Source organism: Periplaneta americana, chromosome 9 (assembly GCF_040183065.1).
Source record: "Periplaneta americana isolate PAMFEO1 chromosome 9, P.americana_PAMFEO1_priV1, whole genome shotgun sequence".
NCBI lineage: Eukaryota > Metazoa > Arthropoda > Insecta > Blattodea > Blattidae > Periplaneta > Periplaneta americana.
The window spans coordinates 112,146,332-112,171,642 of NC_091125.1; the positions used below are offsets into that span (position 1 = coordinate 112,146,332).

A 25,311-nucleotide genomic window follows, 5' to 3' on the forward strand; every position below is an offset into this window, starting at 1 on the left:
AGATACTTAATTATGATCAAAATTCGAGTAAATCGTTAGGAGAAACTGCTGCGCTCAGGCAGGCAGCATCAAAGGTGCTTAAAAGTGTGTTTCTGTGAAACTCTCGAAATAGGCATTTTGCTGAATCACAGCATTTCCTCTATTCTTTGTATAATCTATACTAATAATAAATTTGTAGTCAACATTTTTCTGGTAATTTTCGATTTTCCAAAACTAATTGGTGTTAACATGTATAATTAACCATCCTGAAACCGAAAATCGCTTTTTTGAAATTTTTGTCTGTCTGTCTATCTGTCTGTCTTCTATCTGTCTAGATGTTTGTTACCTTTTCACGCGATAATGGCTGAATGGATTTCCATGAAAATTGAAATATAAATTAAGTTCGTTGTAACTTAGATTTTAGGCTATATGGCATTCAAAATACTTTATTTAAAGGGGCCTGAATTAAATAAATCAAAATATCTCGCTTATTATTGCTTTTTGTGAAAATTTTTACATAACAAAAGTTTCTTTAAAAATGATTTCCGATAAGTTTTATTCTATGCAACATTTTGATAGGGCTGATATTTAAGGATATACAAGACATTTAAAATAACAATACAATACATTTTCATCGCCATCTCAGATTACAGCGTTGTTGTTCCTACAGTAACTCCTACGTGCAAAATATAAAATTTTTGAGTAGGAAATAAAAACATATTTATTCATTCCATTGCAATGGTACATAAGAGATCGTGAATTCTTAAATTTCGAAAGAAAGAAATATAATTATATATCACTATATATGCTGTATCACTACTTAAGTTATTTGAAGGGTTCAGAACCATAGTGGGCCAACAGCCATTTGCTGAGACGTAGAAAACAATGGTTAAAATTAAGTTATTACCATAATTCAATGGAAACATATAGCAAGTAATATAAAGTTTACACATTCTAAATGATATGTCAATCTTCATTAAACTATGGTTGCATGTAATAATAAATAAGAAACATGTTAAAGGAATTGTCATTGCACCAAATGAGTGCTCTCTGGACCAAAATGATCGCATTTTAATTATTTAAATAGAATTTAAATTAAGTAACATATTAAACGATTTATCCTTCTATCAAACACGAATGTTCCCTGGATCAAACGTCCAATTTTAATTATGTAATTACTTTATATTTATTTCTAACAGGTGCAGTGGAGCGCATGGGTACGGCTAGTTAAAAAATAAAAGTAGTTTATTTTCAATTATTCATCATGAATATCACGTGATCTTAATATTTAAAACAAAAAATACTTGCCTGTGTTGCTGTAATTTGTGAAGACATCTAGTCCAGTTGACACCAGCTTCACATCCCTTTTCTCCAAGGCACGATCCGTGATCGCTTCATCTTCTGGCTGCAAAAATTAACATTTTTCCATTACACCAGAATCAGAACAATGTACGAGGCGCATCCAGAAAATAAGTTTCCCGATTTTTTCCCCTTGAAAGTAAACGTAATTAGCCGTGTCAATTGCGCATGCGTAACAGATCTATGACGTATCAATCATATGCCAGCTGGACAGGTCCCGCCTGGTGCCAGTAGCGTGGCAGCAGTGGTCCGAAATGGAAGCTCTTATTCCTTCTCCCGCCGCCTGCGAGGTTCGGTCGGTGATAAAGTTCTTTAATGCACAAAGCATTGCGCCAATTGAAATTCATCGGCAGCTCTCTCAGGTCTATGGGCCGAACATCATGAGTAAGCAGATGGTGCGTCGTTGGTGTAGGCAGTTTTCCGAAGGTCGTCAAAGTGTTCATGATGAAGAGCGCAGTGGGCGACCGTCTCTCATCAATAATGATCGTGTTGAGCTGGTGCGGCAGTGCATCATGGAGAACTGTCGCTTCATGATTACGGAGCTGAGCAGCCATTTTCCGCAGATATCACGATCCTTGTTGCATGAGATTGTTACTAAGCACCTGCTGTTCAAAAAAGTGTGTGCCAGGTGGATGCCGAAAAACCTGACACCCGAAAACAAAATGCAACATTTAGGAGCAGCACTGACATTTCTGTAACGGTATCATGATGACGGCGATGAGTTCCTCGACAGGATCGTCACGGGCGATGAGACTTGGATTTCGCACTTCACCCCGGAAACCAAGCAGCAGTCAATGCATTGGTGGCATAGTGGAGCTCCGGCGAAATTGAAACAGACACTGTCGGTACGGAAATTGATGTGCACGGTGTTCTGGGACAGGAAGGGCATTCTGCTCATTGACTTCCTTCCAAGAGGTGAAACAGTGAACGCTGACAGTTACTGTGAAACACTGCGAAAATTGCGACGTGCCATTCAAAACAAGAGGCGTGGAATGCTTACTGCAGGTGTTGTGCTCCTCCATGACAATGCTCGTCCACATACGGCTCGGCGCACAGCAGCTGTTTTGACGGAATTTGGCTGGGAGTTGTTTGATTATCCACCCTACAGTCTTGATCTTGCTCCCAGCGATTTTCACGTTTTCTTGCACCTCAAGAAATTCCTGTCCTCCAGTGAGCATTTTGGCAACAACGAAGAGCTGAAGACGTCTGTCACACACTGGTTTCATTCACAGGCGGCAGAGTTCTACGACAGAGGGATACAAAAGTTGATCCTATGATACGACAAGTCTCTCAATTCTGATGGTGGCTATGTTGAAAAATAGCTGAAACATTGCTGTACCTGTTGCCAATAAATGTTTTCCTAAAAGTGTGTGTTCTTTTTTTTTAAATAGGGAAACTTACTTTCTAGATGCGCCTCGTACTATTACAGCACCACACTCAACACTAAAAATTCATAGACATGTTAGAAGAGAACTAGGAGAGGCTGAGAAAATACAAGAGATATATGGTCTGAATGTGGAATATGGGACAAGATCACATGCACTTATGCCACTGATATGGATGGGGCCATTGTGCTACCTTCAAATTTAGATATGAGAAATGTCCCAGAAATATTGGAGACCACTCATTCACTCACAAGATTCTTACACGCACCATAGATATAGGGTACAAGTGGTACGAGACCCCCAGCAGGTCCAACTCTTTCTTGGTTTATTCAGGTACTATCATTGATATGCTGCTCACTTTGTTACCTTACACCTTCAACTTACGAAGAAAGATGACCCATTTGGTTGGGCTGAATCCTAGAAAACTATATTTGAGGCACTAACAAGCCTGTAACGAACCTGTTCCAAAGTATTACTCGACTGAGGCGGGCGTAATGTGAACTATCACTATGCGGTATTACGAATGCAGGAGGAGTAACACCACTGCTCCGGGCTGCAGGACTCCGCTGGCCTCGGTCGAGTAATACCTTGATTTCAAGTGACCTTCCATTCTAGTGATAGAGACAGTACTAGGAGCCATCTTGTTACAAAAAACAGTAGAGATAGATTTGGAAGTAATTCCCGAAAAGACAATGTATATGAGTATGTTTCGTGACCAGAATATTGTACGAAATGGAAATACAAAAATCAGAAATTTATCCTTTGAAGAGATGGAAAAATTCAAATCTCTTGAAGTAACAATAACAAATATAAATGACACTCAAGAGGAAATTAAACTCAGAATAAATACGGGAAATGCCTGTTATTATTTGGCTGAGAAGCTTTAGTCATCTAGTCTGCTTTCAAAAAAACTTAAAGTTAGAATTTATAAAACAGTTATATTACCGGTTGTTCAATATGGTTGTAAAACTTGGACTCTTACTTTGAAAGAGGAACAGAGGTTAAGAGTATTTGAGAATAAGGTGCTCAGAAAAATATTTGGAGCTAAGAGGGATGAAGTTACAGGAGAATGGGAAAAAGTTACAGAACGCAGAACTACACGCTTTGTATTCTTTCTTTTTTTAGTTGGTTATTTAACGACGCTATATCAACTACTAGATTATTTAGCGTCGATGAGATTGGTGATAGCGAGATGATATTTGGCGAGATGAGGCCGAGGATTCGCCATAAATTACCTTGCATTCACACTATGATTGGGGAAAATCTCGGAAAAAACCCAACCAGGTAATCGGCCCAAGCGGGGATCGAACCCGCGCCCGAACGAAACTTCAGACCGGCAGGCAAGCGCCTTAACCGACTGAGCCACGCCGGTGGCTCTGTATTCTTCACCTGACGTAATTAGGAACATAAAATGCAGACGTTTGAGATGGGCAGGGCATGTAGCACATGTGAGCGAATCCAGAAAGGCATATAGAGTGTTAGTTGGGAGCCTGGAGGGAAAAATACCTTTGGGAAGGCCTAGACGTAGATGGGAGGATAATGTTAAAATTGATTTGAGGGAGGTGGGATATGATTGCAGAGACTGGATTAATTTTGCTCATAGGGACCAATGGCGGGCTTAGGTGAGGACGACAATGAACCTCGGAGTTGCTTAAAAGCCATAAGTAAGTATAGTCCCGTCGCTCTAATTTCCGGCAGCCAATCGCGTTGTAGGTCGGCTACATTTAAACGTGTGCGTCTTGTGATTCGCTGTTGAGGGCGTTATTCATTTCTTAAGGCCCGATAAATACTTAATATAATCGCCTGCCATTTTGGCTTTTTCGTTGGCGTTCGCAGAAAACACACGAAGACGTTATTTGCCGTTTAATTATTTGTTGAATTACAGTGCGTTTGATTTATTATCATAGAAGCTACGACATGATAATGTTTAACGGTGTGGCAAATGGATTCCTCGTATGGTAGCTCGGCAACGAAAGAACAAAAATGGCGAACGATACTACCTACCTAGAATTTATAGAGCCTTCACTTCACGCCGGGAATAACAGCGTCGCGACTATAATTTCCGAACTATTGGCCCAACCTAGAATCTAATTACGTATTTGAAAATGCCATGCTTCTCAAGTATTTTGTAAACTGCATCTCCAGATCAATATGTAATATTTATTTAATGACTCATTTAAACGCGAGTCAACATGCAATTATTTTGCACGTTGTAATATTACAAGGGCAATAAATATTTAACTGCTGTTAAGAGTTTACGAAAGTGTAACAGTTTCAAACGACTTCATAATTGTGATCATTTTGCATAGCTATAGAAGTCAAAGAGTATTTCATAAATTTGTACATAAAATACAGGCACATCATTTTATTTTTACTAACATTTCTAATATTAACTTGGCTATATCTTTCGATTAACGGTTGAGAACCGGAAACATCGTTTGCTACCCCCTTCCACGACTGGAGTTCGATGATACTGGCGTAAAATACAAATAAATCACTTTACTAGGTATAGGAGGGAAGAAAAGTAGTTCATCCATTTACGTAAACTAGGAAATATCGCGATTTTGAGTTTGATAATTTTCATTAGGTTTTTCTTTAATCAAAATACAGTACTGTATTAACAATAAGTGTTTTTACTGAAGAACTGAGCTATTCATTCGGACGTATTCATTATGCAGTGTCTATTATACTGTCTACAGCACATTAGCGTACAATATGGAGAATGAAGTTAAATTGAAAAATAATCATAATATGGATATTTAAACACATTTTTGAAAATGGTGGCTTCAATTCTTTTGTTCATATTATCGCACTATAGACTACTGTACCCAATTCCAGTTAGCAGTTTCGTCCTTCATACTAGTAACTCATGTTGAAATAATTATTCTGTACCTACTCTATAAAAGAGTACGTATCTTGCGTATTGTAAATTCAAGCTTCACTTCTGCCCGCTCCGAAAAGATAAAATTACTCAGACATGCTATCTAATGTCCGTCCAAGTGGTTTTGTCGCTGGGTCGTAGAAATGGGGGAAATCACGTGACAGTTAATTACTTAACTGGGCTCTTTTAATTAAGTTATTTTGAACAGTTATATAACATTACGTAGACGTCTAATTCCTAACAGAAATTAATGTTTTCAGAAAAGAGCTAAGACAGCCCAGCCACTAGCCTTTACAGAAGGGTGAGCAGAAGCGGGTGGTGGAAACCGGGATGCGACGTAGACAAACGGACGACAGTATCTGTGCGAAAATATGATTTAATATTGGAAGTTCTTTCGTCACTGAAACGCGAACATATTTCTGGAACGTACTATACTCACTAATTCACTAGTTTACTATGACCGTAAGGCAGCCGTGGCGAAAATGTGATCGTGCGCCGAGCCACTGTGTAACCTGCAACGTGCATAGCACCTATGGAGGGAGGCGGACATCCGAAGGGGAAGTGAAGCAATTGTCTCACTTATTAACGGATTTTCATTTTCCTTACGTCAAGCACTTAAGTATAATTTTATACAGTATAAGGCAGTGATGTCAACTGATGCCCATAGGAGCAAGCGCGCGTTTTAAAGCCCAGGAGAGCCTGAGCGCTTCACAGCGGAAAGGAAAGAGACAGACGAAAGAGGTAGTATATGCCGTTTGGTCGAACTATATACAGGGATGGCCAGCACTGATTCAATGGATAAAGGAAAGAGAACTTATTAAAACTGTATACATGTTAATTTTTAGATTTGTCTAAGTGCATTATAAGAATGTAAGTTTTAATTTTAATATTCATTTTTCACAAGTTTGCTTTTTTATTCAAAAGGAATATTTTCTCAACTTTTTTTTACAGAAAAGTGAAATTTTCAGATATGTTCATTTAGTAGCCTTACAGGTACTAAAACAATGTTTTCGTAAATCTAATATATCGTAAATACGTATTACTGAAGACAGTGTATTAAAATGTTTGAAAATATTCGCATGGAAAATGTTTGTAAGGAAATGAATTAACAAAGCAAATACTGTTACATCACAAACAAAAGATATGTGCCTATGTGTTGGTAAAACGTCAGCTCTATAGCTTCAGCAGATTTCGAGATAATTTAATATTCTGACAACAGAAAGTTGCGCACCAATATCACCTAAAAGCATAATGCGATAAGAGTTTTATTATGTAATATTAGTTACAGTTAAAACATATACCTAGACAACTTTGCTTTGTACTATAATATTGTTTTGATTACTTTTATAAGGCTAAATATACCATCAATATCAATTTCAACTTATCATGTCATATTCAGTCTCTTTCTTTGGGATAACACTTTCTTTATGAATGATGTGTTTAATTCAATTAGTACAGTATAGTTGTAGTTATTATGGAATTTGTATGAATATTCCTTCTTTACTCTTTATTATGTTATTAAAATTAAAACACAACTGCAATATTAGGCTAAGAAATAGGTGTTAGTACTTTTGTTTTACAGAAAGAAGCCATATAAAAATAACGACATAAAATTTCACGTTCCGTTTGAAGTTTGTGCACCACTGTTTTCTTAATCCAACAGGCTGCTTATTCCTCCTATACCTAGCGCTTAATGCCAGCGCACGACGTCAAGGTCAGAAAAATGCGCTTGCTTTGACATCACGGGTATAAGGTTACAAACTAATGTTTAGTACGTGTAACATAGAAAGAAATGAATAAGACAACATAGGACACATTATCACAACCTAAAATTAACTGTCCTTAGAATGTCTCTGCGACAGAGTTTCAAAATCAGGAATTATGTCACTGCCAGTCGTAGTTGATCACGAAGGTATTTGTCTGTTAGTCGTAATCTAAATTTGGTTTTTACTATTTTTATTGTTGAAAATAATTTTTCACAAACGTAAGTTGTAGCGAACATGGCTTCAACAGAGCAAGCGAAAGAACGAAGCTTCGGATAGGTCTATTTATTTTTTGGCAAAGATTTGAAAAGTTCAATATTTGTCAAGTCCTTACATCTAGCTTTCATTGAACATCGCATTGTAAATCTGTGAATTAAATTGAAGATCTAACCTCGTACATCTGCTGAAAAATGATCGACGTACAGAGGAGATGATGATGATGATGATGATGATGATGATAATAATAATAATAATAATAATAATAATAATAATAATAACAACACTTTAACCTTTTAATGTTTCATGAGTGGCATGTAGTATAATGCCGTTTTATGTTATACAACCGTATCCTCGTAATACTTGTGAATAAATCATACATTTAATATTCTCATCATATTGGCAGCAAAAAAAAAAAAAAATGCGTCCTCCCATCCTACTTGAAACTTTCGTTTTTGTAGAGGTACACGGTTTCGAGAGAGACATTTCGACGATACGCCAACTCGCAGGTCAGAGACAAACATAAATGAAACGGAGTTTGACTCCAATGAGTGAGAGGGTGGGTGTTGGAGGAGGTAGGAAGCAAGAGAAATGCATAGCTACTATCATTGCGAGCCACAATGTACTCGCGAGTCAAATTTTCGCCACGGTTGCCGTAAGGCGACTCTGACTGCATACGCGGCCTTGATTCTGTGTGGAGGATGGTTGGAAAGTTTACTAATAGAGGGGGGTGGGAGTGAAGTACATTAAAAAACTCAGGTATAATAAAAATTGAAGTAAAAATAAAATGATGTCCCTACATAACCGTCACCATGGGACACGGCTAGAGAGCTTCTGGACTTATAAATCTAAGGAGCCCGGGTTCAAATCCCACTTTATCCTGAATTATTAATAACGTGTGTTGTGCAAGCCCGTGGTCCAGTCAAGACATTAAGGCAACACGGATTTTCTCCGGGTACTCCGGTTCCCCTTTGGCATCCCAACAATTCTCCATAATTCATTATGAGTGCAATGGAGATCCAAAGGTGTAAGTTCTTATAGGTAAGCAAAGTAGCCTACTAAGGGAACTACTACAGCGCTAATTTAGCCTAAAGGGTTAAATAACCAGCAACATAGCTTTCGGATGTTAGGCCTACATAGCTCTAATTATATCCCGGAAAAAACTTCATTTTTATTGTTTATTTTTACTATTTTGATGCACAGTAAATCAATAATTATTTTTTTCCAATTTTATTGTATTTTGGAAGTACTAGCTTTTAGGAAAATGCTCGTCTTTTATCTGTTTACATTTATAGTATGATTTTTGGTCTAGGGAAAATACAGTAGTCTAGAGCATCGATTATCCGATATTGGAGACGGTGGTGTTCGGATAACTGATTTTTCGGATAACCGATCATTTACGAAAACAAATTGTACCGGTGTCATATAAACACTGATCTTAAACACAAAACTGTACGTAGGCTACAGTATTTTTTTGTATCACACGTCTTACAAGAAAGACAGAGAACTGACTAGCCTAATTTGACAAGTTCAAAATGGTCATTAAGTAGTCTCCAGTTCAGTAAAAAGAAGTCCTTTTTTTTTTTTTTTTTTTTGCTTCAGAGCTGAGACTCTTTTTTTGCTGCTAAATCTCGCAAATAGCGCTAGCAAAACTTCTACATGGCGAGCGCGCAAATTTTAATTTGCCCACTGGAACGACTTCGGTTAACCGATGTTTCGGTTGATCGGTATTCGGATAATCGATGCTCTACTGTACTAGTCAAATCAAAAAAAGTTTTTACACTTTTAAGTTACCTATGAAATGTTAATAACATTTTAAATCCTTTTAATTGAATCCCCCTTAGCAGAATTTCCATATTGTTAAATTGTATTGATCATACTAAACAAGTTGTATATAATAGGCCTATTCATAAATGGCACTCAATCGTCAAACATTTTTTAACAAAGTTTCATAAGAATTATTCTATTTAGAGCTTAAAGCCAAAATCCTAAGTTTACATCTGTGTAAGTGAACTATGAACACAAATTCTTAAAGCCACGTTCCATATTTCGTAAATTATAATTGACGAATGAAATGGCTATCGTTTCCTTTTCACAACGTAACTCTGATCCTGGATAAGTAGCAGGTTCTAGTGTCCAGCAAAAGAACTCGAAATTTGTAGGTTAATTTAAAAAGCGACTCAACATAGTTCGGAAACTTTTACCAGTTAAATGACACTTCCGATTGTAAAGACTCTATACATCCGTTATTAAAAAGATTCCGTAAGAATTAAACATTATGTGTATTGAATTTTTAAAAAATGTATTACATTTTACTTTTAGAATATCCTTAAATTGTAAAAATGTGTTACATTTTACTTTTCAAATATTCTTAAATACTTGTTAATATATATTTTCAGTAATCTATTAAACCACATGGAAAGTGAAGTTGTAATAATCACATTGTAATTTAATCTTAAGTCTCAAATGCGAATTATATCTCTTGTTTTTACTCAATTTCTTATCCCCAAAAGGTTTGAAAACAATTTCAAAATATATGGTTCCAAGGGTAGGAAATCTCATATCGCGACTTACCGCTTGAAATGTACAACAAAATGCACTCGTACGGAATCGTCGTCCGACTAAACCGAGACGAGCTCACTTCCCAATCACCATCACCATACACAGAGGGCAGTTGTGTGTTGAGCGTAGTTCAGCCATTGAGAATGCAGAAGGTAATAACACAGTCTAGTAGGTCTAGTATATACAGTCACGAACCTCAATACGTAGTAAATATGCATCCATAGATAGTTGCTAACCATTAGGATCGCTAATATCGTCTCATTACAGACAATGCGAAATAATACCGACCAGTCTATTGTTCCTAGCACCCCCAAAACTCAAGCTTCGTGACTGTATATACTAGACTGTGGTAATAATATATGAACATTTTTCCAGAACGTGTTTCGAGTTGTTCCGCAAGTAGCTGTAATTGTCCAATTATAAATTAATCTTCAGAGGTTAAATATTTAGGAATCATTAATGATGTGGGATAAACATATTAACTATTTTTGTGCGAGATCGTACGTATTTGCTTGTTTTCCGCACAGAACCAATATGCGGCAAGTGTGAAATACCACATTCAGTATTCCCAAATTAACACAAATAACAATTTCCCTCTTCTTACCGCTTAAGCGCGACATTCATTTTACTGCTTTAGGCTTTTAACATATTATTTTTAGAGACGTTTAACATAGTAATAATTATAAATTGGAAACTTACCACTGCAATTTCACCTAAATTGCAATGTTAATTATTGTTTTTAAATATTTGCAAAAATTAAGTAAAGTCTACTACTCCACGAAACTTATTGCATTCCTGACACAAGTAACATTAAGGAAGCCGTGAAAAAATCAACAAGATTCCAGATGCCGATCTTATTACTGCAATATGTTATATAAATAATATTGTTAAAATATTAAAATGAAAAATAAATCATTACATAACCTTACCGTTTGTTTTAAGTTCGCATTTATAGACTGGGGGGAAAAAAAGACAGGCGTATATCAAGGCCTGCTGGAGTATAGTAAACACAGAAAACATTTTATAGCAACAATGTTGAAGAAAGATATTTTGGTTTTCCGAAGTTGCCGTCATTAAACAGAAACCAACATGGAGATTGCATTGCAACTAATTAGAAATTCGTCTTTCAGCTATGTAATAAACGATCTTCGCACAAAATAATGTACGATACACGAGCGGTATGTTTGTTTTCATGTTCTCGGAAATTAAAAAAGCTCAACTACATTTCGCTTTTTCAATCTTTTCCTCGAACATGAAAACGTCAACATACCGCTCTTGTAACGTATATTACTATTGTAAATTACATAGAATTATATATTATTTTGTTCAATTACGAAATTACTTACCAGTAGATGTAGGCCTACTACGTACAGTTTACCTTGCCTTAATTCAGTGTATAACCCAGTATGGAATACTAGGATGGGGTAGTGCTTATAAAACTAACCTTAAGCCACTACATTTATTACAGAGAAGAATAATTAAAATATGTCTCAAAACCTATTAGACCTAATTATCCTACCGAAAAATTGTTTTTAGAATTTGAAGTCTTGAAAATACATGGCATTTATATCAATGTATTATTAAATTTTATACATAAAAACACACATATTTCAGATCGTATACTCACAAACACAAAACCATAGGCATGGATACAATACGTTTGTTTGAACCTACAGTAAGGTGTTTAACGAGAACTGCTTTTATTAGTAGTAATATCGGGCCCAGAATTTATAACAAATTAATAAAGGAATACCTCATCTATTTAACTCCAGCAGTTTCATATTTAAAAATACATGTAAGCAATTTGTCATGAGTAAATATTAATTTTTAGATGTTATTTTGTTGTAATTTACACTTGTAATTTATTATGTATCGAATCCTCCCCTAGCGCGAAATCACTTCAATTCAGAGAAGTGCTAGAATTTTGTATATTCACAATTTCATTGTTTCTGGCAATAACATTATTATTATTTTTAAAAATTGTGCGAAATACAATATTAGACAAAAATTAACATATTTTTCATATAATACAGAATAAGAAATGTGTTTCATTCAATTTTTTCTATTAGGCCTACTTAAATATGATTATTTTTCTTCTTTTTTATTTTAGCAGGTTATTTTACGTTTTATCAACATCTTAGGTTATTTAGCGTCTGAATGAGATGAAGATGATAATACCGGTGAAATGAGTCCGGAGTCCAGCACCGAAAGTTACCCAGCATTTGCTCATATTGGGTTGAGGGAAAATCCCAGAAAAACCTCAACCAGGTAACTTGCCCCAACCTGGAGTCGAACCCGGGCCACCTGGTTTCACGGCTAGACGCGCTAACCGTTACTCCACAGGTGTGGACTTCTTCTTCTTTCTGCAGATCTATGAAACAATATTGAACCCCCCAAGCACGTGCGTTATTCGTATAGGGGTGAATTCTTTAACTTAATTTTCTGTTTTAATATTTAATATGTTCAGTTTTGTTTAATGCATTCTATTCTCATATTTTAACACAATTTCAACATTGCCTTTAATATTTCAATACTGCTTGTCAAATAATGTGTAGATTAAATAGAAAAAATAAATTAGTGCAAAAAAGTGATTAGAAACAAATAAAAGAATGGAAAAAGAGCTCCAAGAATTCTTTCCTTAAATATATCGTCTGTAAGTTTAAAATTAAGACATTGTTATGCAACCTTTTTTTTAGGAACATTTGAAATTACGTCTGTCGCATCCAACTTTTGTCTTTTGCGTTTTATACATTCACTTCCGCTTTGTCTGTGCATTATTTTTGTCAGACATTTTAACATAGTGACATAAAACACATTATTAGTAAGTTATTTACTGTAACTCGAACACCATTCAATCACACAGAATGCGACTGCTGATCCGAAAGCTCGTGTTTGTTTCTGTAGCCTATTTTCATACGCACTAATATATATGCCTAGATCACTTCCGACAGCTTGGGAAGGCGGACATCAAAATATGTTAGTTATTGGTAAATTCTACAGACCAGTTTCTTAAGCCAGTAATAAATATAACAGTGTTATAGTTAGCATAAAGCAATTTACAGAAAAAAAATGTGTACGCCTTCTTTAGTTGTATTTAATATTCAAAAAATGTATTCAATTATCTGTATGTCTGTTTTTTAAATTCCACACATAAAGCAAGCAGTTGTAGTAAAATATAAAACTATAATCTACCCCGCTTATAATTTCCACATTCGACTCCCATCCATGTGGCATATGAATTTTGCAGCTCCATCAACTACCCGAACAGAACAAGACAAATGCGCTTAGAATGAACGAAGGAACTCATACCACACACCGCGCAATTGCACTAATATTGAAAACATGCTATATCTACACGTGAAAATATCAAGATAAGAACAAACATTATTATTTTCCTATGTTCTTGACAAAGAGCTCCAAGCAAAACTTGTAGGCTATTTCTAGCTCACGTTTAAATTGAACTGTGGATATAGTTGAAAGCGTCGTTGCAGAATTCCATGTGTCGATGTAGTCGTATTTACTTGAACCCGCAAACTATAAATCCAACGCCTAGTACTTTAAGCTCCTAATACGAATATAGCCTACGCATTACGCTCAAATTTCTTCCTACGCATCTATTGGTAGACCTACCTACACAAATACACAATCACTCACCAGCTACAAATGGTATTACAACTATTCACTCTTGAGGCGTCAGGTTTCAAAATCGCTCTTATCAAGTTTCTATTATTTTCCATAAACCACAAAAAACATTTTTGTTAGATGTTAAATCTAACCCATTTATTGTGGGTCCCTATCACCACGGCATGGCGCGTCCTCAGGTTGCGGATAGAGGAGACGGCCTCCGGTTATGGAGGGTAGCTGCGAATATATTGAATAAGCAGTCGTGGACAGCCGATAAGGGGTGATCATCCAGCTTGGGGGCTGGGCGAAGGGCTAACAACCCATCACCGTAAAAAACAGCTTGTTACGAAGCCTAACAGTAAGCCTCGGAATGGGACTGATTCTCCGGCACGACCACAGCAAAGAAAAAAGGTTATAAGATTTGGTACATGGAAGAAAGTTAGAATTTATAAAACAGTTATATTACCGGTTGTTCTGTATGGTTGTGAAACTTGGACTCTCACATTGAGAGAGGAACAGAGATTAAGGGTGTTTGAGAATAAGGTTCTTAGGAAAATATTTGGGGCTAAGAGGGATGAAGTTACAGGAGAATGGAGAAAGTTACACAATGCAGAGCTGCACGCATTGTATTCTTCACCTGACATAATTAGGAACATAAAATCCAGACGTTTGAGATGGGCAGGACATGTAGCACGTATGGGCGAATCCAGAACTGCATATAGAGTGTTAGTTGGGAGGCCGGAGGGAAAAAGACCTTTGGGGATGCCGAGACGTAGGTGGGAAGATAATATTAAAATGGATTTGAGGGAGGTGGGATATGATGGTAGAGACTGGATTAATCTGGCTCAGGATAGGGATCAATGGCGGGCTTATGTGAGGGCAGCAATGAACCTCCGGCTTCCTTAAAAGCCAGTAAGTAAGTAGTAGTAGTTAAATCTAACAATTAATATTAGACGAGAAAATTTCGCTCCGGCGCAGGAATCGAACCCGGGTCCTTGGTTCTACGTACCAAGCGCTCTCATCATTGAGCTACGCCGAAATTCAATCCACAGCACCGGATCGAACCCTCTCCTCCAGTGTTTTTTCCCTTTGTTGCCTGACTCCAAGTTGGGCATGTATGTTGACATTTTATATTAAGTCAACTGTCATTATACAAGGAGCGCACTCAGTTGAGTGACTTGGTGGCCGGGATTCCACAGTACTATGCACAGTAATCTGTACAGTTATTTGCCCTGTTGCTCGAAGAATCTACGTAAAGATTATTATTATTTTGGTCCTACAGAATACATCTGTTATGGTAACAATTAATATTAGAGGAGAAAAATTCTAATGTATAGCGAGGATCACGTGAAAGCAGTTCCTAAAAGACTAATTTGGCCGTGTCTTCTGTGTTGTTAACTGATATTAGATATCACCAAAAGATGGTAAAATCACAATGCCATATACAATAATAATAATAATAATAATAATAATAATAATAATAATAATAATAATAATATAGTATTAACAATAACGTTGACTTGCTTATTTACCACATATTTCATCTTTATGTTGGGGGGGTGTTTTTTAAATCGTTCAATAATTTGTGAAAGAGTAGCTATATTTTACTTCTGCACCTCTGTATGATTACTGTATGATCTAATATTAAAATGTATTTTATGTTATAACATGAAATTCATTGCTTTGATTAAACAGTTTACGATTCACGAGACCTAACCTAAAAATGTATTTTGTTTGATCACGTGAAATGATTAGTACGAATTCCGAAAACGAATGCCACGTTGAAATGTATAGGCCTACTTAAGAAAATTTACTCCATTATTGTAATAAAAGTCTAAACACGAAAGAAATTAATTAAAATATGAAATGGCATTTCTGTCGATTACCCAAGGCCTGTACCACACGAAATATATTTATTTACACTTAGCCTACCTGACTATAATCTTGAATTGTAACCACAACACAAAGCAACACACGCAATAACTATTATGTATTAATGTTAATACTGATATTGGCCTGATATTAATTAATTACTAGTATGTTCAAATTTCACTAGCTTCCAATAATCGACCCAGAAATCTAGAACAATTTGAATTTTTAGAATTTAAACTACCGACAACTTGTGTCACTGTTGCTAACATAACAGTTATAAAATCATTACCAGTTGTAGTATTTCTCAGTACCGAAATTCGAAACTAAGTTGGCAAAACAAAATTCAATCTACAAGCTAGAAAATCACTATAATCCACTAGCATATGTAGTAATGGGGGATAAATAGTTAGGTTTCTCTCTTAGGGCATTAAGTAAGCTGATACGGACTATATTGCGCAATGACAGTTACCGCACCATGCTATGATCAGAGCGTGTCTAGGTCTGGCAGCATCAAAACAATTTAAAGACATTAGACAATACTTTCCTGGGAGGAGTCATTCTTTTCTATCCTGCGAAAGGAGCTTAGAGGTATTTAGCCCTTAAATTGGAAAAACTTCATTTCTCACACTAGTTTATTAAACAGCGTCGGACTGTAAAGAAAACAACTATCGCAATGTCCGTATTTTATATGTCGTACAATATTATAGTATTTTGACATTTTAATTTTCCTACCAATTTTTTTCTATTATTCTATTAAAATTATAGCATATAGCCTATTAACCTGTTGTATCCTATAGGATACTTTGCGAATTTAAGGGTTAAGAAGCATCTTAAGAAGATAGTTCGAGTTTACCCCATTGAAGAGTACATGGTGATAATTGTAAATAGCAAAGTAGGTGTTACATGAGAGCTAATGGACTCTACTGTGATACTAAATTTTGACAAGTGGTGGCTTACATTTTTTAACAAGTATCAGATGAAACATCAACAAAGAGTACTCATCGTGTTGGAGAGATTAAATTTGCTGCTTCTTCATTGAAGAAATTCAAATACGGTGCAGATAAAACTGGTGTTGTTGAATTTCGTCCCTTTATTGATAGTATTCTGAAACATATATCTTCGGCGAAGGTAATTTCCTCAAGTTCTCCATGGAACCAATGGTAGAGTTCCTATACGTTTCAAGAAGATCGATGACATAAAGAAGCTATTAAGTATGTGTATTGTGAATGAAGATGCTTCAACATTTTTTACTGACACACATTCTTTTTGACTAATGATCGTGAATAAAAACAGGACTGTGAAATGAACAGTGATGCAATGATACTTGTATACAGTTTACGTAGGTAACTGAATACTTATTTGTTTTAAATCCTTAATATTAGTTTAATATCTTTAACTTAAACTTTTACTGTAGTTAGTGTTTTAATGTAATTTTGTATTTTAGTAGGTCCATTTGGTCATTTGTACAAGCTGTAAACAATGATTAGGCATAGAAATGCTTCAAATGCCACACGACATAATTATGCACAATAAATAGCGTCATTTGATATGAATGATATTTCCTGTTATCTCTCAAATGTTTATGTCTGTAATGAAGAAAGGAACTAAGTCTAAAAAGTTTAAAAGGTTAAAAAATTAGTTAATTAGTCCGAAGCATGTCTCTCTTACATTTTATTCACCGACCAGAATATAATATAAAAAGCTGAAAATTATTCATTGAAACAAGTAAGAGTAAAGAAGCTTTTATGCTCTCCTGAAAAGTTGGCATCTGTCAATGAAGCCATTAGCGTTCTTGCTCTCCAATACTTTTGAATTAGGTATTTCTCTCTAGACATTGTGCTGCAGGTTTTCAGATGTTCTTCATTCATATCCGTTTGAATAGTAACAATTTGAGTCTTAGTTCCTTTCTCAAATGCACGTTTCAATAATTATTACAGTATAAGGTGTAGAAATAAGAACAAGAATTTTGACGTAGAACTTAATATTTCTTCTTGAAAAGTTCAGGAGTAAATACAAATATAAATACTATGGACATATCAAAATAATACATGATAATAAATGCACAAATCATATTTGTACAACACACAGTAAAATTAAATACAATTCTAGAGTGGCGGTCCTACGTGCGCAATCTGATCATACTCTCTTGTCTACTAGTGGATGTACAAAAAATTAATAATGTAGCTAGGGCCTTCTGTACATAAATCATAGGCCAATGGAACGTAACTTAATTTTTCATATTTTCTGATAAACATTTACCCGTTTCAGGAACATTTTTTACAATGACAGTTTATTTTACACATTTTCAATTCAATTTCACACATTAGAATATTATCTACAGCATTTCTAAATACAAATATTACATATTAATCACATTGATTCTGGCCCCAGGATAAATGCCAAAGTATGGTCCCTAAAATTAGGAGGAGGAGTATCATTTTATACTCAAATTTTATCTTTCCTCCACACTGACGATACTGGAATCATATGAAGGGTAAAAATGAAAAACAATCGGTTCCACATTTAAAGTTTCGTGTAATTTACGGTTTTATATTTGAAACATTATTATTTACATCACAGAAGTCTAGTTTTTTTATGAAAAAATATTAAACGTAACTTTTTGTTCAAACGATAAAACATTTTTAACATTATATGCATATTAGTACTTATATATTTTACACAAGAATTAAATCTAAGTGATATACTATACTTAAATTCCACGAAACAAGGAAAAACCGAAGCGAATGAAAACAGAGAACTATAATTCAAATTATTCATCTTCATGGTTGCCAACTGTTAATCAATATGTTCGATATTGGATTCAGTCTTAATAGAACTCCTCGGCCAGATTATTACAGAATTCGTTCAAGGCCCGGAGTTCATTGAATTTAGTCTGGATTATTGCTAATGGTGTACGGTAGTTCATTTCTAGGATTTTTTCTGCAACAGAAGGGTGGGAAGATCGTCTAATATTTGTAGCTTGGAATTTTATTTATCTATAGTAATGTCACAAGACCGCGAGTGACTTTACCAGGACTATTTCGTGAATAAAATAAAAATTTAAATAATATATCCCTAAAATTCGCTCACAAAAAGTTAATAATTGCATATTTATGATTACTTAACCTATCCAGACATTGTGAAGTTGAAATATTATATGAATAGCGATTACTGCAATAAAGAAATTGAATGTTATTCAGTAATGCCAATTGAGAAAAGCGAAATATAGGTTTAACAATGGTAATTACATGTACTGCGCTTTTCTCTTGTTATTATAACAGAAATACATTTTCATTATCTGCTGAAATCATAATTTAATTTAAACATGTTATACTATAATTATAAATTACCTGATTAATACATTAATTAAATAATTGTTGAAAACGCAGTTATCAAGAAGGGCTGCCATTTTCTTTAGATACAATGGACATGGAATTAGAAGATGAAGATGTAGGTGTAGGTTTGGAAGTAGGATTTCGCATTTTATTTAGTACTTCATCGTTACATTAATGAATTCATTCTCATCGATTTAGGGGGAAACAATTGGCGACACTGATTAAACAAAAGAACGACCATGCGATAAATTGATTGTGATAAATCGGTTTGCAAAAATTATCGGGATGTATGACTGTGATTGGTTGGAATTCAAAATTTCATTACACTTCATTGGTTGAAAATGGAATGACGTCATATAAACGAAATAATCTATAAAAAATTGACTTACCGGATGTGTCAAAATGGATTTTGTTCTTACAGTACATTTTGAAAACATTTCTTGTTCAGTCTCTATTACTGTGATGGGGCGAGGTCTTAACTAATGATAATCTAACATGTTATTCCAAATAGAGGAAAATAATTAGACGTGAATATTTTATGACACCCAAGTTTTGTTGCATTCAATATAAAAATGTGCTCTTTGATGAAAGATAACTTTAAATAGATATTTTATTATTACTTTCAAATAAAACACCGCAGCAATAGACATTACCCGAATCTAGCATTAACATCTCGTAACAAAAATACAAAAATGTTCTTAGAAGTAAGTAGGTTAAACCTAACGTTCAATTTATTTGACTATGACTAATATTCCTCTGAAACACAAACATCGCATGTTCTTTCAAAGGGTGACAAATTTCATTGCGAATTTTAAATTAATTACAAAATAAATATTTTTGAAACAAAATACACTAGCTACACATATTGGTCTGACTTTTTTGTAACATGAAACCAAACACATATTTTTAATTTAGATTGATTTTTCCCTTGTACCCTTCATATGTTAACCGCCACACTATTCTATGGAAATGCGCATATTTTATGTTATTACATTAACTTTTGTGTGATTGTCAAATAATCTAATAAAACTATTTCTAATGTATTTCATACATGAGCATCTATGTACGAACTTATACAACACAAACACAAAACATTATTAATCGATGTTATAACCAGATATAATACATGTAATTGTTTAGGTCTATTATTGCACTACGTAAGCCGTTTCGATATAATCCATTACGAAATATACATAGCTACATTAAATTACTAAACAATGAACGAATAAAATTAACGAACGTGACACTATATCATATTAACATAGAATTATACGTATTTACACCAAGAAGCACAGGCTGTGACTAGTCTCACCCCAAGTTGACCAATTCTTAATAAATAATTACACTCCTAGACGGCCATCTCCATTATTAGAGCGATAATGGTGCTGCACTCAGGAAAGTTGAATATTATATTTTACAAATCATGTCTGCTTTTATAATATGAAAAAAGACGTAATAGCTTAACTAATTTTTCATTTATCACTTACTTTTTTTTTTAATTTCTGTTCTATAGGAAAATTGAATTCTATTAAATGTTTCATAATGCAAAGTAAAAGCCATATAGAATGTCTAGTTTTGTGAGATTGTGTGCAAATTACATTGAATATCAGTTATAAAAGTAAGTTTTATGCTTATGACTTTGTTATTGGCCAAAGATTTTTGCAGTATGCTTAAAGTTAATATAGGCTGAACAATAAAATTTTATCTTAAAACTGTATTGAAGGTAACTCAACAGTATTTTATAAAAATAAGAAACTTTTAATTACGTTTTCTGCCAAGTTAACAGTCAAATTGGGTAGAGAATTTGCCAAGTATTGCACATTAAATACAAATATAAAGAGGTGAATGGAATCTTCAAGTCATAATCACCAAAATCACGCGTTAACTTCCTATTGTTAGTATATCTGACAAAAGACCTCGTAAATGTAAAATTTCGTTCATAGAAAAGGAAACTACACATTTAGAAAGTCTCTTGGTACCTTTTAATAGTTACACGGAAGTAACTTAAGTTCGTTGTATGAATAAATGAATGCCATTCTCTCAACATTAAACGTAAATCTAATTTAATGTGTACCTATGAAATTACTCGTACGTATTTTCACACCCCACGATCTAATAAAGAGAGCTTTACTTACGATAAGAGTGACTCTTCATTAGTAAGAATATTTAAAGTCATTTTTTATTTAATTTGCCATTTCTATGTAACGACAGTATTTATTATCATCATTTGCTTGAAACATCTTCAACCTTGTCTTGAGTCACTGAGTCAGTTGTGGCTAGCTAGGTATCAACCTCTAAATTGGTTATGGACAAGTAATTGTCTGTAATTTAGTGTAACAGTTTTATTTTATGCGTCATAAATATGTGACTTGACATCCCTGATGAAATTTCCAATCTGAGGATTAAGGATACCCATCCTGCGCTGTCCTCGTTCATATATGAATCTGAAAATCTAAGATTCAGTGCAAGAACGGTAACCACACCGACGTTTATTAAACGTTTCTCGCTCACGAAGTTTCTTGCTTGGCTAACAGATGTCCTTGAAGACTAATTTGTAACAAGGTCGATAGATGTCTCTGACGAACAGCTGTTAGTTAACTCGATGAGTTCGACTTATCGACGGACCTTGATTTGTATTAGAGTTCTTCGATAATAATTGAATATAGACGCTATTGCATTCAATTATTAGGTTATCGAGAGATTTTTTTATGAGACAGGGAGTACTATAACCAAGGCTGACAAACGAGTTTTAAATATAAGAATCGTGATGTTAAAATCTCAATACAAAATTGACAAATGTTATGTAGATCTATTAGTTTTTAGCTGCAATTTTTCTTTTTATATGCAATTTTTTTTTTCGTTCCCTTATACAAAGAAATTCATAGCGAGATTTTGGTGAAGAAATGATGCGGGGTGTTCATGACTGGGAGCAACCGAGAGCGTGGCATTTCCTTTGAAAGGCGGCCCGCAATCACTTGCCCGGCTGGTCCTCAGCCAGGACATCATCGGCAAGGCTCCGGATCTCGCCCCACGAGAGCTGAATATCCCGTGACTCGGTGAATCGTGAACAGATAGCGAAACGCAAGAAGTAGGTTTCGCCGATCTTTGAGGGTACAAGATGAATCACTCCATGGCCGTTTATGCGTTTCAGAAGAGTCTCATTTCGTTCGTTGGAGCCCTGTAACATGATGTAAACAGTTTCGGTTAAAATAAACCTTTATTATTGTTGGACAAACTTATTATAAAGTCCCGAAAGTATACAGACACATTAAATAAACAGTCCTGTACTCTGGAAAGCAGGATTCAATTCCTAGACAGTGCAACTGGATTTTGTTACATAAATGCGATATTGGAGTCCGATTTCTCCGGGCATTCCTAGTTCTCTGGCGTACAACTCAGTACTGTTTACTATGACCGGCGACTTTGTCTGCATACGCGGCCTTGGTTCTGTGGTGGAGGATGGTTGGGAGTTTACTACTAGAGGGGGTGGGAGTGAAGTACATTAAAAAACTCAGGTGCAATAAAAATTGAAGTAAAAATAAAATGATGTCCATGTACTTATTTAATTATTATTTTCAATTTGCTATTAATCTCGTAGATAAAGAACGTCAGTGAAAACAACCTACCTTCAACCGGAAGCAAACAAGGCCAAGGACCACTTCCGTAACGATTTCGAACCTGTTGTCTTGACGCACCATTTCCTCGAACTCGTGAGCCAGGGCCACCTGCTTCCTGATGTGTGCTTGCAGGTTACGCACTCCATACAATCTCAGCACGAACCAGAGCTTCAGAGCTCGGAATCTGCGTCCCAAGGGGATCTGCCAGTGCTGTAACACAACCACATACACGTGATAACGTTCCCCTTATAACAGACGTGGGACCCAACAATGAACTTATCAAATTCGCCACTTTATTCCAGTGTTCACAGTAAAAGCTGTTTTGACCGCACACATTCTTTCTTGTTTCATATGGTCCTTATCTATGAAGACATGGATAACACTGATACTAACGTCCGAGTTAATTTTGATATTTGGTATGTATGTTTATAAAGGAATATTAATAATGTCTCAGTATATTCATAATTACACAACAATTTACATAGAAGAACATAATTATAGTGTAGATTTTGTCGTTCCTAAACTTATTTGGTGAGAGTTCTGGGTTGGGTCCTTGTGCAGACCCAGAGATGTAGAAACACAAAGTTTCGAAGCTACAGTACGATTATTTAGTCCTGACAGTCGCCGGAGATGTGCACCTGGGTCAGGCGAGTCCATTTAGTTACGCCAAGAGGTGTTTAGATTAGTCACTCGCTTGCCTTCGGAGAGATCGGATGTCATGCGTGCGGTAGAGCGGTATGTTTCCAGTACAATTAAGCTGTACTCCATTCCTTTACCGACCGCTCGCCCTTATCTCTACTCCGGAATTATCCCCACTCCTCCTATTACTTCCCCTTTTTCGCGTCGCTGAGCTGTCAGAACTAAATAATCGATCTGTACGTATCGACTCCATCATCAGGCAAAGTAAGGAAAAGAAACCCTACTTATTCTCCTTTGTAGCTTCAAAATGTTGGGCATAACTGCATTTGAAGCAAAATCAAGAAGCTCGTATCAGTAATAATCTATTCAATATATTTGTCACGTAAATCTCGTTATTCACGTATCGTATCTGTTCGCGTAATTCACGCATCTGAAGTGTATAATGAGATTATATAGAGTGGAAGTGAAATAACCTTGCAGACTGAACGGGTCGATAGGGTACACGTAAATGAATAGAAAACCTATGTTACGTTTTGTGATTAAATGCATGGTTAATTATGAAATTAAGTTTGAAGTTTCAGCAGTCCGGCAACATCTCGCTAAAACACTCTACACATATACAGATGTAAGAGGTCAACGAACTCGGTGAGTCTCGGCATGTAAGCTACCAAGCCGCCAATAGGTTGCCACGCGTTCGCTTCGTGCAATGGTTTGAATTTAGAGGTTTTTAAAATTAAATTTACACGAAAACCGTCCACAATATTTCATTACACCAGACGGATAAATTATTCTTTATTAGATTTCCTATAGATATGGGCAAAAATCACGATCCTACTCGCAATAGTTACCGAATAAGAGATTGTTAAACATTTGGGGGGGGGGGAACATTTTTTTCTGAAAAAAAAAAAAAAGACTAGAACTTTCTACCAATATGATATTATATTTTTTTGTTATATGCAACATGAGCTTAATCGCTCTGGAAATCTGCAAGGCTATTGCGCTCCCACTCTGTATAATTACATACAGAATTTTTTTAATTTATGTAGAAAGAAAGTAACTGGGGATTGTATAGAACAGCTCAAAACAACACAAAACGTCCATATTAACATGTCTTATGGTCGAACGTTCCCGAGTTACAGGACTTCCAAAATTCTGCATGGATTTTTAATAGCCTTTCTTGAGACATTCCTGTTTGTGTGACTGCACTTCTACCTGTGTATCAGCAGTAATACGTCATTCTACAAGAAGTGCTTAACTTGCGTCTGAATGCAGCAAGTCTTAGCGTCGATGGAATTGATGATAGCGAGATGGTATTTGCGAGATGAGGCCGAGAATTCGCCTCGTAATTACCTGACATTCCCCTTACAGTTAAGAAAATCTCATAAAATCCCAACCAGGCAATTAGCCCAAGCGGGAATCGAACCCATGCCCGAGAAATACGGTGTATTTTATCAAGATTAAATATATTTCCTTTTCACCAGCCATGCTACATTTTATCACAAGCAGTAACTGTTCATTTTTAAGTGCCGGTAGCGATAGGCCTATATTACTGTATTACAGAAACAGTCTATGACTTCATCAGAGTCCACACCTGGCCGCGTCTGGCCGCGAAACCAGGTGGCCCGGGTTCGATTCCCGGTTGGGGCAAGTTACCTGGTTGAGGTTTTTTCCAAGGTTTTCCCTCAACCCAATATGAGGAAATGCTGGGTAACTATCGGTGCTGGACCCCGGACTCACTTCACCGGCATTATCACCTTCATCTCATTCAGGCGCTAAATAACCTGAGATCACTGTCTAGTATATAGCCTACAGTCACGAAGCTCAATATGTAATAAATATGCATCCATAGATAGTTGCTAATCACTAGGATCGCTGCTATTGCCTCATTACAGGCAATGCGAAATAGTACCTGCACAGTCTATTGTTCCTAGCAACCTCATCAACTAAAGCTTCGTGACTATATACTAGACTGTGCTAAGATGTTTATAAAGCGTCGTAAAATAACCTACTAAAAAAAAGACATCATCAGATATGCTAAATTTTTCTGTGTACTGACTAATTATGCCTCTTCACCCCTTA

General features: G+C 35.6%; 1 protein-coding gene across 2 annotated transcripts in view; it reads right to left on the reverse strand.

The window, feature by feature from the left end:
• Positions 1-17,605: 17,605 nt before the first annotated feature.
• Positions 17,606-25,311, reverse strand: part of Ddc (aromatic-L-amino-acid decarboxylase) — a 75,334-nt gene continuing 67,628 nt past the window's right edge. For both annotated transcript variants that reach the window (XM_069835630.1, XM_069835631.1), the window contains exons 10-11: positions 22,603-22,803; positions 17,606-22,154 (exon numbers count right to left, since the gene is read on the reverse strand). In XM_069835630.1, coding sequence (XP_069691731.1) covers positions 21,948-22,154; positions 22,603-22,803 — 408 coding nt within the window. In that variant the 3' untranslated portion in view covers positions 17,606-21,947. The remainder of the gene's footprint in view (positions 22,155-22,602; positions 22,804-25,311) is intronic.